Raw genomic sequence first — 17,817 nt, forward strand, 5'->3', positions numbered from 1 at the left:
TTCCCAGAATTGATGAAGACCGGTTCCTTTTTCAATTGGCAAAGTGGGGGGGCTCTCACAAGACATCATGTTCTGGATTTCCCTCTTTTTGTGCTCCAAAAACTTGGATTGGAGCAGTCCCCACTCCTCAATGACCCTCTGTGTTTAATTAATCTGGTTGACACTAAAAAAGAAACATCTCAGACAAGTTCATTCCCCTGTCTTTGGCCCAAAAGCTTGAGAAATGTATAATCTGAGCATCCCATCAACATCAAAGCATTAGTCTATATGCATTCTTTAACTGTGTTCGTCTCTCTTTTTCAAGGCTTTGAGGTAATCAAGGTGGTGGCCTCCTTGTGTTTGCTACAAAACTCTCCCGTCTTTGTGAACATTCATTCCTCGCATGGCTAACCATGCATGCATAGCTTCTTTGTGAAACCCCACATATATAGTATATACAGTCAAATCAAAAGAAGTGAGGATTGCGTTATAAACTAGAAGGATATGTGAAACTTTGAGCCGTGCGTGCTTGCAATGCAAATGCAGTCGACCATAACCAAGAAACTTAAGTGCTTGAGTGGACCCAGAAAAACAAAAAAGGAGCAAATGAATAGGGGGCTTGATATATACCACGTAGTGTCCCCTACTGAATGACCCTAAACCAATCAGACTGTAGCATTTTTCATTTGTTTTTGTTCCACCTTTTTATTCTTTTGACATTCTTGCAAACGTTCAGCTCAAAGAGAAGGGAAAAAAACAAAAAAACATGCATAAGAACATTATCTTGTACCTTTATCTCATTCCATCGGTTAATGTTCTTTGTTTTTTGTTTTCAAGTGGTAAGACTTTTGACTCCATAGCAATCGAAAGATGTCTAAAGAGCTTAGCATGCTGATATGGATGATATATACAATCATGATATCATCATAGGTCCATAAGAAATTGTTATGCTTCTCTATGCATGACAAGCTTTTCTTTCACTCACTCTCTTGATTTGATTTTTCCTGCATTCATATAAAGCATTTACTCTCAAATTAAAATGATTTTTAATTAAGTAAAATCAATAACTAGAGGCTCCTTCATAACTTGGCAGCTATCATATAAAAAGATCAAAACGGTTTTGCTTCACCTTGATAATGTAATATATAAGCTCCTTCATAACTAGTCAGATATCATACGATAAGATACACATCTATTTGATGAACACTAATACGAGGAAATAGTAAACTTTAAACACGGATGACTAGATGTCTCTACCTAGGGTTTTTTTTTCCTCTCTATGCAGAGTCTATGTCTTGTAACTAGAAAGTTGGAATTTTTGACACTACATCTAAATAAAGAATATGGGGAAGTAGGAACAACAATTACAAAAAGAGAGACACAGATGCCTACAAAAAGAGGGACACATATGCCGCCAGCGTTGCTGCATCAAGACTGCATTTCCATTGTAGAAACCGAGTTGGGCTCCTGACCATGGACCCGGAAGCGATAAATGCAAGTATGGGAAGGGTTTCCATGGTTCGACGTGAAGTCAAGCCTGATGGTGTCAACAATGCCTGAGCCCATTGATTCCAAGACGTTGAAGGTTTGAGCATTGCTCTTCTCGAGATCATAAGTAAACTCTGCTAAAAGAAACAGCTTCTCAGTATCGACTGCCGCATCTATCTTATGCCCTTGCAGCCATCCAGAGACCCTACAGTCCTTGGGAGCACTGGATCTGTCATATGCGACACTCTGTTCAAAAATAAATTTCAGGTAGACCAATTTATTAGCATAATTGGAAAAGTTAAAGAGAGATAGATCAGATGATTACAGATGGTGCTGCAATTTATTAACAAAATTAATGAGGTAGAATAACACAGGCAGACAACTAGTAACAGAAACTTGCAAGTGGCCAACCAGCATGAAATAGCCTTGAGCAAAGGCTGTTCATACTGGTTGTGCAACGAACCAGTAGTGGAAACAAAGCATAACATATGCAAATCTTAGTAGTGATTTCCTAATCAGCTTATCCACTGCAGAAAGGTAGAGGTAGGTAAACAAGGAAGAGCACATCGCGAGTCATCTTCCAAAACAGACACGATAGCAGATGCATTTTTTCTTTTGAAATACCAGAGCCAATTATATCTCGTGTAACTAATTCTCAGATATGTGTTGATTTAACATGTAAACTCCAAAGCAAGAATGACCACAATAGATGGAGCAGATCAGTGATAAAAGAAACTAAGGATCATATGAATCTCAACAAAATAGAAAAACATACAACCTAAACGCCTGTCTTGTGTGTGCATATGCTATTAATCCATACACCCGTCCAAAAACAAACCACAATTACTGGTTTAGGCCAAAGATTGGAATGTTTTGGTATAAATGTATGCAGGTGTACTGTTTCAGAATTACCCCCATATCCAAATTTTTGTATTTCCTAGCCAACAAACAATGAAGGAAAAACGTAAACTAAAAAACCGTACATGTACACGAGGACATGGATCCTATATTCTTGTGTGAGTGTAAGTAAAATTCATACTATATTCTCAAAGATCAGTATTTGTAAAATTGTAGCAGATAGTTTACAGGTTGTGTGTCAGGGGGATCAAGCACAAGTTTCCATGAATTGTTCAGATTATATATTTATAGAATACATTATTTTATGTGGCTTTAATCCCTACGCCATTAACAAAATTGTAGCACACTGTTAGCCAACTGTTTCTCAAATCTACTTTGGGCAAGAGAGAATAAGTTTTCAGGTAAGAGGAAAGAAAAAATCATGCCCGGGAGAACAACAAACTTACAAAGTAGGCACCAACTATGAGCGATCTAAGAGCCAGAATAATACTTGCACAAATTTCAATTTTATCATTGACAGCATTATTTATAACATTCTTTAGACTTACCTTTTCAAACCAAAATAATGATTGAATGGAGAAATGCTGATGGTTGAGTGAAGATAAATACCAATGCTTGAGATTTGAGAGTGGAGAAAGGCTTTGAGATTATTATTTTTTTATTGGCACCGGGTGTCTGAAGAAAGGCTTTGAGATTTGAGAGAGCAGAGAATCGAGATCAAGAATTTGGGAAAGCAAAGGAGCGAAGGATATTCAATCTGCTGAGTCTGGTTGAAATTACCAAAAGGCTGGCTTTTACAAAAAAAAAAAAGATAATAAATACAACCGCAAACCCATTCCGAGCTGGGATGTAAATTTCTTCCAGAAAAACTGAAACAGAACAAAATGGCCTGAACAAACCAAAACAGCCTGGGGTTTAGAACGAAATGGAACACAGAGGTAAAGTGTACTAGTTGCTATACCAATATGAGAGACCCGGATATTCTGGTCAGAAACGGAAACAAAATTTAAAACTTTTCCTTATTACACAAGCCCACTCATCTCAAGGGCACAAAACATAGATTCTGAATGTTTGGAGAATTCTGCTAAAATAAAACAACTAATTAATGAGTTACACTCATGCCTCTTTAACCCACACACTAATCTTCAACCCACCCCTGCTCATACAAGAGAAAGGTGCCATTTGGGCAAGAGCTCACAGAAAATTCAAAAGCACCGTATCAAGTATCATCTAAGTAATAAACAAAATGTAGAGTCTGCTAAATATAGTTTTCCTCAATTTTTCTTACAAGTTTCAGACAAATAATAAATATGAAATAACAATTTTTTTATCGGTAAAATAAACATGAAATAACATAATGTTGACATCCCAAAATATATAGAGCAAGCAAATGCCGTGCTATTTTTCTATTCCACCACCTTCTTATGTTACATACTATCAACTGTTCACCAAGATAAGGAAAGATGGAAGGTGGGGAGAGGGAGAGGGAGAGAGAGAGAGCAATGATCTCAGATAATTCAACTTGGCAAATCAACCCAGTACTACAAGATTGTAACAAAGAAAGGGAATCTAATAGGATGGCAGCAATTTATAGAGAAAACATATATGTTAAATTATTTTATCTTGCATGTCCTATGCAATCACACACACACACATGCCAAAAAGGGGGGATAACACGCCGAGCATCAACAAACATGCAATATCTTCTCTCGCTAAACAAGCAAAGGATATCATCAACATCAAAGCCTTAATATCTGAGCTCATCAATACAAGGCTGTATAGCTAGTTAAGATGTACCATAAAGCATTCTCAACCAAGCCCTAAAGGTGTAATACTAAATCCACTCCTCAACAGGCCACCATCAAAAAGGTCAACTGATAAATTCGAACACTTCAGCCAAGATGAGATCCCTCTAGCAAAGGAAATTGTGATGTAATACTAAGGGCTTGTTTGGGAAATTCATCTCATCTCAAAATTTCTCAAAATTTCCTTCACAAACATCACTCAAACACCAACACTTTTCAATTTCAAAATTTCAACTTTTTCATATAAACATTACCTAATCATTACAACTTTCCTAAACTTCTAAACAAACACAAAAGATAATACAACTTTTTCAAATTTAAAAACAAAAATAATATTAAAAATTACATACTAACAATATTTTAACTTTATAATATTTTTATTCAATTTTTTTTCTCTTTCCCCAAAACCCAATAAAACATCTTAACTCAAACCATTTGACTACTATTTACAAACCATTTTAAGACATTGTTCCTATGGGCGGGGGCTATAGTTTGTAATGGACGTAGTGTCCATGATCTTCTTCTTTCTATTGTATCCTCTAGCTAGGCGTGTTTTCATGCATACTTCCTATGTACCTGGACTATGCCTATTTTTATGAATATATTATCTTTGATTACCGATCAAAAAAATAAAATTCCCATCTTATCTCATTCCCCAAGCATCCCTAACACTGAGGCAAGTAACTGGTTTTGGTCAATAGAAATCCGGCCCTAACAAGTTTGAGGTCTGCTACTCAAGCCAAATCTATTAGTGAATAAAATTTAACATGCCCTCACCCCAACCCTCGAACAAATATGTCTACTTTAATGGTAAGTTACAATAGATCTTGTCATTAAAATTCATTAATAATTAATAAGCATGCACACAAACAGTGGGTCGTGAACCCATTACCCCACCTCCACCCCATTCTTTAGGAGATGAGAAAATTCCATTTGAGCAAGAGCTCTTTGGCATCGTCCAACCCTTCTCTTAAGTTTCCATGCAAGAATAACACTCCAAGAGGTAGACTGTCATGTCGTCTAAAACTTAAAATACTTCAGGTCAAGCTTACAAGTAGGTGTTCCTACTCCCCACAATTTGTGCATTTAAAAAGTTACTCAGGCTTATCTTGGCTGAAAGATTTCTGGGTGAAAACACCCCAATCCTAAAGTTACTATTAGTTATTGACCAACCTGATTCCCACGAAGTGGCACCCATTATTCCCCAAAACCAATTTCATGTTCAAAACATTCCAGATTTAATAGTAGAGTTTGTACAGGTTGTGACTATGTGAAATTTACACAAAATGTGAAACCTTAAATTCAACATCTCAGATATTCAAACAATCCAACAACGTCAGGTAGAGCATGCAAGCAAATCCAATGAAATAACGCATCTATATACAAAACGATATTATATCATAAGCTTCGCATCATGAATATTCAGCAGTAAACTAAATATTGAATACACAACATCACCTTAGCAACATGCTCCAAAGTAACAGCCTCAGGAACAATAGCCGTGCGCAGCCTAATCTGCACAAAGCCACTGCTCCCACTCAACGCAAAACATTGACCGGGCTCCCCGAAACTTGGACTCAACATCTTGTCAGCATTGGTACGAACAGAATTTCTGGCACCATTCAAGAACCAGTTACTGGCCTTTCTCACCAAATACGGCTCCGAGTGCTTCACAACCATCGCCCCGCCAGCCGCCAGGGCGTAATCCACGCGACCGAGCCCATCCGCCGCGTGCTTCTCTATCTCCCTCTCAATCACCTCCCTCGCGTATGCTCTTATCTCGTCCAAATTCACATCTCCATCTCCATGTTCTTTACTCCTGGCCTTTTTCAAATCCGTATATATCTTATCAAATTCCTCCTTCGATAACCATTCCACTGCTTTCAATTCGCCTAAGGACCTCTCCAATCCCTCGCTCTTGATTTCCAATCTCTGCAACTCGCTCTTAGTTTCCCTTCTTAGCCCCCCGATCTCGTTCTCAACCTTGCGGTCCACAACCTCAACTTGGACCTGGATCATCTTGGCGGTGGTCTTCATGAAGGACTCCACTTCCGCAATCCTCCCCTCTAATTCGGAAAATCCCATCTCTGTCCCCGCCACGGACTCCCCAGGTTTCACTGCGAGTCTACGAATCAAGTGAACCAGGCCGGCGAGGACAACAAGGAGGACAAAATTCTTGGCAAACACTCTGAGAACGGTGACCCATCGAGGGTGCTCCGCCTTGTGAGGAAGCGCCTTGCGAGTGCGGCGAAGAGGCACGTTGGAGTTGTTGTTGTTTCCCAGGGATTTCTTCACCTGCTGCGCCAATTCCTTGGACGATCTCTCACCGCGAATGGAGTGGTTGCTCAGATCCTTGCCGTTTCCGGCAGCACCTACATCGTCACCTCCCGCCGGACCGTTGGGACTCAGTTGGGGCGCGGCAGCTTCGTTGAGGCCGAGTAACTCGATGTTAGTGGTCTTCCTCTCGGTCGACACCACAGGTCGGCGCCGAACCGCCGGGTTCGCCGTGATGGATACGGTCGAAGCCGACATTTGGGATGGGGCCTCAGATTTCTCAAATTCTCGAACTCAGATCAGAGAAAACGGGTAAAGCACATTCTATATTAAAATAAAGCTTAGAAATAATGAAAAAAGGCTGCTCTTCTGAATTTGTTTCCCCATATATATTGCAAAAAATAAAATAAAATATAATCGGCGCGGACCTGTGGAGCGCTTCGGTGATTTAAAATGTAAAAGACGGTCCTATGGCCGAGTGAGTGGGACCACGTGTAAGGGACTGGGAAATCCCTATTTTTAGAGTGATGTAATTTTATCATTTTTAATAAATAATGTTATATACTATATTTTAAGATAAATGTTATATTTATAAATTGATATAGTTTTAAATAATTTGTTTAAAATTTTACAATGGGGCACTACCATCTGCCACCTCGCCCCCACCCCATCCGGCCTCTACTTGGCCTCATTTGTAGAGTGAATGCCCGCACATAGTCGGAGCCAGGGGCGGGGCGGGGCTCGAGCTGTGTCCAAGCCTGCTCGGAGTTTACTCGCCTATCCAACCTAGCCCAATCCATGTATATATATACATGTATTTTAAAAAATAATATTTTTTAAGAAAATAACGTCGTTGTAGCTTATATTTTTTTAATAAATAAAACGTCATTTCAGGGTTAGGTTTTGTGCACTCTCGATCCTAGAGATGCAGGTAGTAATTCTAAATCCATTAAATTTATTTTATAATATTTTATAAAATTATTTTGAGGCTATAACATTCCTTGTATTTTAAATAATTTCGTAAATAAATTATTATATTAAGAATACGTAGAGTGATAATAAAGCTTCGTCTTTTATTTTAAGTGAAATGAATATTATAAATTTGGTGTGAAGTATAGAATATCTCCTATCTCAATGAGTTGGGTTTGAGTAATAAATGAGTCAATATTAACTATTTGTTTAATGATTATATATGACAATATGTTAATAAAATTCATGTTATTTGACAAAACAACATGATATTGGGTTTTAAATTTTAATAATCTAACGCATTTTCCGATGGGTTTTAAATTTCAATCACGCATTGTCGCCTGTTTTTTTGACAAACTGTTTGTCATATATTAGCCATAATGTTCCCTTAGATAAAATTGATGTCTCATCTTTGATGCGATATACAGACCAAATGTTGATACCAGTTACCTTTCATGACACCAGGATGTTTCGAATGGCGGCACATGCAGTTAATCCTCAATCTTCCTCACCATCACTCACTCAGGGTATATATATATTGATCTTTTCACACCCTGATATCGATGCAAAAATCAAGGTCAAGGAGACAGCCGGACCTCATCGGGCTAGCTATCCATCAAGATGATCATCCCCTATCTATCATGTTAACCATCCTCGTCTAGATCATTCAACCCAAATCTCAGAACCAGTATCCCAACAGCAAGAGGCACGAATGTATATACCATATAGTCTTTGCGTTCTTAAACTGTAAATACTGCTACTTGGAACTTTCTGAACTGGTGCCAGCCTCTTAGTTGGTGCTATCTGGTTGCTGCCCGAGATGCCTTAAAAGACTTTTTTAAGTGCTGATGTTTGCTGTTTCTATCATTGTTGTGCTGCTATCTTTGGTCTAAAACAGAAACATATTGCTTTCTTTGGTTATTGTTGTTGTTGTTGTCGTCATTTCTTATTTGGTACCGTTGCTGCTCGAGTCGTTCCTGGTTGCGCCTAGTTGCTGCTACTACAGTGTGGTTTTACTGTACTTGCTGGTTCTTTTGTATTCCAGATATATTGTTGGCGATTCTATTGTTTTATTACTATTACTGTTAGTAAACTTTACAGTGGGTTTGGTGTTCTGGGTTGCTTGTTACTTGCTATACGAGTTTGCTGTTGTTTGTTGTTTATGTTGCTATTATTTGTGTTGATGCTGTCAAACTGTACTGCTGGTTGCTGTCTTTGGTGGTGATTGGCTTGTCTTTGGTGCTGCTTAATTTGCTTTTTTGCAGCTTGACTGCCGTGTTCTGTGCTCTGCTCTAAAACTTATGTTCTGTGTTTACTGCAAGGCCTTTGTGTTTAGGATCTTTGCAAGGCTTTTTTGGCTTCCCATTTACACTAATAACTTTTTTTATCAAAATAAATATTTAACTTGGAAAGAAAGAGGAGGAGAAGAATAAAAAAGCAAAGAAAACTTTCCTCTTTTCACTCATTTATTTTTCTAAAATCAAATCCAAGACCTTCAAAATTGGATCAATTTTATTTAAAAAACCTGTTTCTTCTCAATGGAAAGAACTGTGAAACCTGCACTAGTGTGGTGGTCACTCCAAAATATCTGATTTGGATACGATACGTTTCATTTTATTTTATTTTATTATTATAATTTTTTTAAAATTATATATAAAATATAATAAATAATTTAATTTTTATAAATTATAAAATAAAAATAATATTTTATTTAATTTTTAACTTTTAATTTTTATCTCGTCTCAAATCAGTATCATCTGATTCTTGAGTTCTTGGTAAGAAAACTTTTGGGGAAAAAGAAAACAAAGGTGAAAAAAATGAAACTCGAACCTAACATGTCCATGTGTTGCCACAAAGCATCTTTGGTGTTCTAGATTCTAGAGAGAGAGAGAGAGAGAGCATAGGGATATATCCTGAGTTGCAGAGAAGTTGACTAGTGGACAAACATCTTGTCAGTTGTGTTGGGTTCCATTCCATTCAAACGCTTCTTCCTTTGTCTTTATTTGCCTTTGAGCAATGTTTCAATGCGTTCACTCTATATTTTAATTCACCAACTCTCTCATTTTGTTATTTAGTAGATGTACAGTCTTTTCTTCCCTAATTAGTAAATGTTCATTGAAAAACATCTCTCTTATTACCCCCTAAAAAAAAAGTACTAAGAGAAAAGCATAGAAAAAGGCTATTCTCTCACTAATCATTCTCTCTTTTTTAAGTATTTTCAAGTAATTATTTTACTTATCGATCACGAATTAGTGCTTCTTGTGATTAATGATTACATTATTACAAGAGGATAATATAATATACCATCTTGAATTATACATGATGAGATAAAAAGATCACTAACATGTTCCTCTCACATGAGTTTTTCTCGATCAAATTCTAGATATAATTTTAAAGTGTATAAACTACTTATATTTTCTTTAAAAAAAAAGTGAAATCTGTTATTAAAAAATTAAAATTTTATGTAAATTTATACATTTTAAAAAAAAAGAATATGCATGACTTGTAAATCTTAAGACTGCAAATATCATTTATTAAAAATAGATTTTACTACTAAATCCATTATAATAATAAATAATTTTGAAATAATTATTCTCTTTATCTAAACTTGTCATATCAATTAGTATAATTAAGAAAATAAACTAATTATAAAAAAATAATTTTTAAATAGGTAATAATAAAAAAATGTAGATGATATCAGCACTATTTTCTTAAAAAGGAAAAAAAAGAGGTATATTGGAAAGTGCATGGGACTGCCTATAAATTCAAAAGTTTTAAGGTGGAGTGTAGTTTTTTGAGTTTGGAGCTTTGCAATTTGCAAATGCCAAAGCAAAGCAAGACACATTTATCGTGAGGTGTGCCATTTTTTTTTAATTAATTTAATTTTAAATAAACCAACCAAGCAAGTGGGAGAGTTCATGATTATCCTATGAGGCGTCCCGCATGATAGCATTTATTATTTTATTCACATCGGAGACTATAAACAACAATAAAACGAGCCAATTAACGTCGTCTCTCCGCAGTACTATATATTCAATTTGGGCGTTTTGGTTTTTCTTCACTCTATCTCTCTCTCTCTCTCTCTCTCTCTCTGTGAGACACCCACCTGGGATGTTCCCTCTGCAAGCGTAGACATTGTACAAACTTGTACATGGATGCATGCTGGTGATGATTTCCTTTCCTCCTCAAAGAAAAAGTGAGGACCAAAGTCTTGGAACCAAGAGTCTATTTCCTATTTCTCAAAGACTCAATCCTCCTTACATAGTTCAGATTCAGATCAAGTAAGTCTCACTCTGATTTTTCTTTCATTTTATTGACCTTCAATGTCTGTTCCTCCTTATATGTCTTGCTTTTACGTTTGGGGACCACTTGAGGGGGTTCATGATAAGAACATTGAGTTTCTTTTTTGAAGATTTTCATTCTTAATTTATGAGGTTTTTTGGGCTTCGATAAGAACACTGAGTTTCTTGCATGCAGACCCTTTCCTTTGTTTTTCTTGTTTTTCTAATTTTTATCACCTTCTCGGGTTCTGGTGTTGTAATGCGATGATCTTGTATGGTATTATTAGTTATTTGATTTTATGGTAATTAAAAGTATTATTTTTTCCATCCATAATATTCCAGTACACTGGTTTCTTTGTTTCTTGAATACAAAGCAAATTAATCTGGGCATTTAAGGGGAGCAATTTGTGGGTCAATCTTTTTGGGCTTGAGTTGCGAGTTTTGGGTTTCCGAGGGGAAAAAAAAGAGAGTAGTGGGTTTAGGGTTTCGAAGGAATTGGTCCTTGAAGGCTAGAGCTATGCCCTTTCTTTTTGCATGCAACGGATTCATCACCTTTTCTTCTGAGAATGAGTATGGGTAAGGGGATTCACTGTCTATGGATCGTCTGAATATGTTTTGGCTCTTAATACTACGAAATTTTTGGAAGGTTCATGGTTTCTGGGGTGATTTTCAAGGGATTTTGAATTCTGAATGTAATGATTTTCTATTTTTTTTTTATTCCTTTTAATAGGTTCAGGGTTATATAAATTATCTGGTGAAATGGATGCTATAGCTCTGCTCCATGCATGCCTACATATGCTTTTGCACGAAATATATCGTGGATTTATACTTATAAGAAAAATCCAGTAAAGATTTCTATCCATTATTCTCTTGTCTTTGAAGTATTTTGAAATATATGTAGAGTGTATTTTGCATGTGATCTAATTATTTGAAGGTTTTTAGATAATCTGAGCTCTGATGAAATGCTGGGTGGTTTGAACTTTCGATTGGGATTTTCAGGTTTCTGATTATTTGGGCAGTATTGAAGATTGGTTCAGCAGCTTACGGAGATAAGTTTGAGAGTCTTCATAGTTGTTGCTATAGGCATTTGAGTTTGGGATTGGAATGATTATATTAACTGAGAGTTAGCGGATGGGGATCGAGACAATGGGGTCTCAAGGTGTGGGAGATAGTAATGGAAAACAGTCGGAATTCCAGCCATTGGTGCGACAAAACTCAATGTACGGTCTTACACTCGATGAGGTTCAAAATCAGTTAGGTGACTTGGGGAAGCCACTTAGCAGCATGAACCTTGACGAGCTTCTAAAAAATGTTTGGACTGCTGAGGCCAACCAGTCCACAGGTATGGACATTGAGGGCACAGCACAGGCCAATCAAACTACACTGCAGCATCAGGCTAGCCTGTCATTAACTAGTGCTCTGAGCAAGAAGACAGTGGATGAGGTTTGGAGAGATATTCAGCAAAGTAAAAATAACGAGGAAAAGAAATCTCGGGAGCGGCAGCCTACTTTGGGAGAGATGACATTGGAGGATTTCTTGGTGAGAGCAGGAGTTGTGGCTGAAACATCTTCAGAGAAAAAAGGTGCTGGTCCTGTCGTGGTTGATCAGAATGTAGCCCCACAGTTTCCACAGCAAGGTCAGTGGATGCAGTATCCACCACAACAATATCAACATCCACAACAAGGTATGATGGGGGTTTACATGCCCGGCCAGCCTATACCACAGCCACTGCACATTGGGGCTGGTGCTGTGATGGATGTTGCATATTCGGAGAATCAGGTAGCATTATCTTCACCTTTGATGGGAACCTTGTCGGACACACAGATGTCTGGTAGGAAAAGAGGCATCCCAGAGGACATGATCGAGAGGACTGTTGAGAGAAGGCAGAAGAGGATGATCAAGAACCGAGAATCTGCTGCCCGTTCACGAGCAAGGAAGCAGGTTGGCTCTCAAAAGTGTTGGTTATTTCTGATTCCTTGAATTGTTTCTTTGCCTTTTCCAGTTTTTTATTGTGTTGATTTTCCAATGACCCGAAAGATAACAATGTAAACAGGCTTACACTAATGAACTGGAGAACAAAGTTTCACGTCTGGAAGAGGAAAATGAACTGCTCCGGAAACGGAAGGTTAGGTTCTTCATTTGAGATATTGAGCTGTTGTTTGTTTTTATTTTCTTTAATACCTTACTGTGTCAAAAGCGTGTCTTCTCTACTGATGATTGAAAGAAAATTAGAGTTTTTCGAAGCATTGATATGTGGTACAGGTTGTGGGTATGTCTGATGCATGTTAAGATTACAACTTTAAATGAGTACTACACATTATGGTGGAGAGATGATAGCAATTAAAAATAGAATATTTCATATATAATAACATTCTGTTATACCGTTAAACATGATATAGTTATTTTGTATTAGTTTAATCACTCGAGCATTTTTCTTATTTATATGTTAACAAAAATATAATAAATCCTTCATGCGACCCTGTTATAATTGTAAATTTGTAGGCTAATTTATGCTGAAAAAGGGGTCATATCCAAACATTGAAGGTCTATCTGATACTCATTCAAGAATACCTCCCTCTTGATCTCTTCTCGGGATCTCACTGTCGACCTAGCAGTGTTGGATATGCTATTGAAATTCGAAGTGGAAGATTCTTATTTTCTATCTTTGGATTCATTGATGGTGTACCCTAAACATACTGGAAAGTTTTATATCATATTCGGATTTACGTACTGCTTAGTCATAGATCATCTTACAAGCAGTTCCTATTTGATTTCTTGTCTTGAAGATGAGAAACACTATTTATTTTTTTTACACAAATCTTTTTACTTAAAAAAAAAACAATTGTTTTTAGACAAGGCTCAGTAAGCAACAGACAAGGGCATTTTTTCCTTTAGCAGATTAAACAGTTTCATCTACATGGCTGTTTAACACCCACTCAGGCGCACTATCTATGAGTGTTGGAGACCTAATTTACTACTCCATTTTGGAACTGGGTGGATTATTTTTTAAACACCAATAGCTTGGTGGAGATGAGAAATTTTAATATGAGCGTTGGAGGATCAATTGGCTAGTTAGAAATGACTGAAATTTTTAGTCATGGTTCTTTGGACCAAACCTGGACTCCTGCTCTCTTAAACAAGTGTAGGGTGGGCCATAGACTCAATCTTGTAGGAGTGCACGGTTTAGCAACTGAGTTTTGTAAGATTTATAATTTTATACCATACATGTGTCTTAACATTTTGTAAGATCAATGGGCTAGATTTTCATATTTTCTTGTATACTTCCTGTATAGCTTGGACTATGCCTATTCCTAATGACAATTTCATGTCTCTAAAATTACTTTTTTTCTTGTTTTGCCTAGGGAAGAAATTAGGAGCCTGGGGAAAAAAAAACTGGAAGAAGGATGTTTAAACCCCCCCCCCCCCCCGCGAGAGTGATGCTTTTTTTCTCCCTTCTTAACTTTGGGGGGAGGGATGGTAATTTTTTTTTTATAAGTAGGGGAGGGATGGTAATTAGGAGGCCGACTTTTCTTCTCTATCCTCTTTGCTTCCACCTCCTCTCAAAATTCATTGTCCATATATGCAGGGGCACAGAGGGGCCTTGGCACTCCTATCACTCCAAAATTTTGAAAAAAAAAAAGTTTATAGGAGGTTTTAATTAATTTCCTCACATTGCTCCCCCTAAAATCAGTTCCACCCAACAAAAGAAAAATAAAATCCCTAAAAAAACTGCTTCCTGGCTTCGTGCATATATGTATATGGTATCATGTCACAGGTGGATTTTTTTATCACTCAATTTTCAGTTGGAAATTTGATGATGTATTCTTACCTGTCAAAAAAAAAAAAAAAAGGAATTGATGATGTATTCCTGAGTTTTTGGCATCATAACTCCACAAGTTTTGGGAGACTGTCAACTTATTGTTGTTTTTAACTCTAAACCTGTTAGGTAATTTTGTTACATTGGCATTATCATTTAGCTATTACAATGGGAAGTAGAGGTCTTGTTGTTTGGCTCACGGTTTACTTGACAAGAACCTGTGGGAGACAACATCCTCCTTTTAATTCTTCTGAAGGGCAACCTTAATTTCTTTTTCAAAATATAATTTAAAGAATCTGTCATACTCGTGAATAAAGGAAAAAGGGCTGTGTGGTGGTTTTATTTATTTTATTCTTTTTCTGGCAGTGTGGTAAGTTTATGAGGCTGGTTTTGTTTAACAAAATTCAGAACCAAGCTGATATTATGTTTAACTTTGAACTCATGTAAGCATATTTCAATGAGCTGAAATGGTGTAAACATTTATCGAATTATAGTAGATATATATATATATATACATATAATTACTCTAGAAGGTTTATCAAATTTAGATTTGCAAACACCAGATATCCTAAATTTTTGAGAAGCGAAGAAAATGTTCATGTGTATGACTTTGTAGCTCTAGTCCAGGATTTTGGACACAAGGGCTTTTTTTGGTGGATAGGTATACTTATGTTTCTCCTTTTTAATGAGTAAACCAACTATATAGAAATTAAAGTAAAGGGACTACGAAACTGCAATGCTATGAAGTTATAAGCATTGTAATAAAGGTACTTAAAATTACAGTAAATTTGAAATCCAAAAGATCTAGGACAAAGAATGGGAGTACAATCATCAACAGATCCAGTCAAAAGGTGATTGCAGGGAAAAAAAGGTTGGACTTAAATTAACCATAGCCAAATGGTTTTCTGAATTTAACAAACTGCACTTTCTGTGGTTGGCTAGTTGATTCTGATTTCAGTTGCACTTGTGCTTACTTGAGTTGAATAGCTTTATGCAAATGGCTAACGTGTTCAGAAATATGATAACATAATACCTGAAAATGCAAATTTGGTCTATGAACTGAATGTTAGATTCCAATTTTGTTCTTGTATTTTTTATTTTCTTTAAAAAGTCCCATGGCTACTAGGGGTGTGCTACCCGCCCATGCAGGGGTGGCCCCTTCCCTCACTGGGGTTTGCCCCCCCGGAATCCGCCCTGGTCCATCCACTCCCCTTCCACCGCCTACCCACGGCTGTGACCCAACAGGAAAAAAAAAAAAAAAAAAAAATCACAAATCCACAACAAAATCCACATTCCACAACAAAAAAATCCTTCACAAACAACAAATTGGAAAGAGAGAGGGTCTGAGGAAAGAAGAGGAGGAAATGCCGAGGAGGATGAAAAGAGAGGAGAAGAGACTAGAGAGGCTTTGAGAGAAGAACCAGACTGACTGTGAGAGAGAGAGAGAGAGAGAGAGAGAGAGAGAGAGAGGGGAGGGGGGGGGGGGGGGGGGGGTTTGACTTAACCCCCCAAAACAATGTCATAATAAAAATAAAAAAATTCGTTACCAATTTATATATATAATTACATATATATTAATTTGGACTGGGCTTAAAGCCCAAGCCTGGGGTGCAGGGTGTGGAGGGGGGCGAGCCTGAGCCCAGACTGCCCCCCACCCCTGCTGGGTTTTCTGCCTGTGGGTGGGGTTGCCCGCGCCTCCCAGGCGGGGCAGGGGTGGGGACACTGCTTCCCACCACCCCTAATGGCTACTCTTACCATGTCTTGTTGTTATTATGGGAACAAAAGTTGCTGATCTAGTGGACATGTTTTGTACATATGTTTTTATAATGTCGACATGGCACATTGGGCCACATGCTGATCTCACAGCATTCATTTGGCATCAATTTTCCATCTCAGATGTGCTCAATTTCTTTGCTGGCTGCTTGGCTGTTATTAAGCCCACTTCCAGCTAGCCTTTAATGTTTTATCATCGTGTTTTGGGTAGTTGAGAAATGATGTCGTTGGTTTGGTGGGTGTCTATCAAAGGCAGCCTGCCTTCTACTTCTATGAATTTTTTTTGGATCATTCATTTGTAAAATTGTAATTTAAGGGATTCTCTAGTAGCATACTTTAGTTATCGCCTCTTTTTTTTTTTATGAAAAAAAAAATCTACTTGTGGAAAGAACAAGAGAAAAAAATAAGTTGAAAGCTTTGAAATGTGTCTGCTAGGTGTGACTTCTGGGCTTTATGATCTTCTGTACCCAGTTTACGCTTACGGAGTTGCTGCTCTTATATGTCATATCATCACAAAGTAATTAAATATTAGTTATTCTCATATTTTCTATCTTACCCTTTCCCAGGTCACTCTGTCAAAAGGGAATTGACCAAAGACTGCCGTATCAATGATATTAGTTATGATACATATAGGTTTTTCATTCAACCAGCCCATGTTGATCTGAGAATGTATTAAACAAAATTTTTACTCAGATATTCACTCATTCATTCAAATGTGTGGGAAAGTAAGAGATAGAGATTCCCTTTATTACAAGCAATATGGGTTACATTTAATTGGGCAGCAATGGTCAAATAGGATTTATTTTGATCCATACCTTTCTGAATCCAGTCTAAAGTTATGTGCTTCCTAGAAAATTATTTGGTGTATATACCTTTAAGAAAAAATTGAAAGTTGCTCTTTGGGGGACAATTTCTTCTTCCCTTTCTTCTTTCTTTAGTTTGTTACATCTTCCTGAGGCTTTTTATCCTCCATAAAAAAGAAAAAGAGAAGAAAAGGCGGTGTCACCATGACATGTTGCTGTGATTAGTGTTGTTTTCTGGGTTGATAATTATGATTGTCATGCCTGTCGGAGACTCGGTTTGATACTTTTTTTCCCTCAACAATGGAGTACTCATGAAAGTGACGAGTAACTTTGGTCCTTGTCTTGCAGGAGCTAGAGAAAATGTTGCCATCTGTACCTCCTCCCGAGCCAAGGTATCAGCTTCGCAGAACATCATCAGCCCCAATCTGACATCTGTATTCATTCATGGAAGTATGTAGACATGATGCATTTTGGGATGCTCCTTTTAGTTTACTGTTAGGTGGATGAAAGCACTCGCCCAATCTCCCGCTGAACCAACTGTCTGTTGCATCTTTGTGGATGGTTTACTCCTCCCTATTATGGGATGTTGCTTGTATCTATTTCTGTGTCAAATCATTCACCAAAATTTCCATCACTCTTTGTACTATTTCACATTCACTAATGAGTTTTGACAGAAGTTTGGTATATAGCCTCTTTCTCCTAGCCATGGTCTAATCATATTAAGTTTGGCTCATCGGTTCTTGTTGATAATTTGCTTATTGAGGTTCTAA

The 17,817-nt window shown here is 37.3% G+C and overlaps 2 protein-coding genes across 2 annotated transcripts; one reads left to right on the forward strand and one right to left on the reverse strand.

Moving 5' to 3' along the window:
• Positions 1 to 1,078: 1,078 nt before the first annotated feature.
• LOC109012795 (SUN domain-containing protein 1-like) lies at positions 1,079 to 6,774 on the reverse strand. Its single transcript, XM_018994613.2, has 2 exons — positions 5,589 to 6,774; positions 1,079 to 1,713 (listed from the first exon to the last, which is right to left on the reverse strand). The coding sequence occupies exons 1-2, from the start codon at positions 6,660 to 6,662 to the stop codon at positions 1,408 to 1,410; spliced, it is 1,380 nt and encodes a 459-aa protein (XP_018850158.1). The 5' UTR covers positions 6,663 to 6,774; the 3' UTR covers positions 1,079 to 1,407.
• A 3,620-nt stretch (positions 6,775 to 10,394) lies between these two features.
• LOC109012797 (ABSCISIC ACID-INSENSITIVE 5-like protein 2) lies at positions 10,395 to 17,780 on the forward strand. The gene is made up of 4 exons (XM_018994615.2): positions 10,395 to 10,654; positions 11,654 to 12,595; positions 12,708 to 12,779; positions 17,396 to 17,780. Exons 2-4 carry the CDS (start codon positions 11,786 to 11,788, stop codon positions 17,474 to 17,476), a joined length of 963 nt encoding a protein of 320 aa, XP_018850160.1. The 5' UTR covers positions 10,395 to 10,654; positions 11,654 to 11,785; the 3' UTR covers positions 17,477 to 17,780.
• Positions 17,781 to 17,817: the final 37 nt, after the last annotated feature.

The sequence above is a fragment of the Juglans regia genome, chromosome 14 (genome assembly GCF_001411555.2).
Source record: "Juglans regia cultivar Chandler chromosome 14, Walnut 2.0, whole genome shotgun sequence".
In the NCBI taxonomy this organism is placed as follows: domain Eukaryota; kingdom Viridiplantae; phylum Streptophyta; class Magnoliopsida; order Fagales; family Juglandaceae; genus Juglans; species Juglans regia.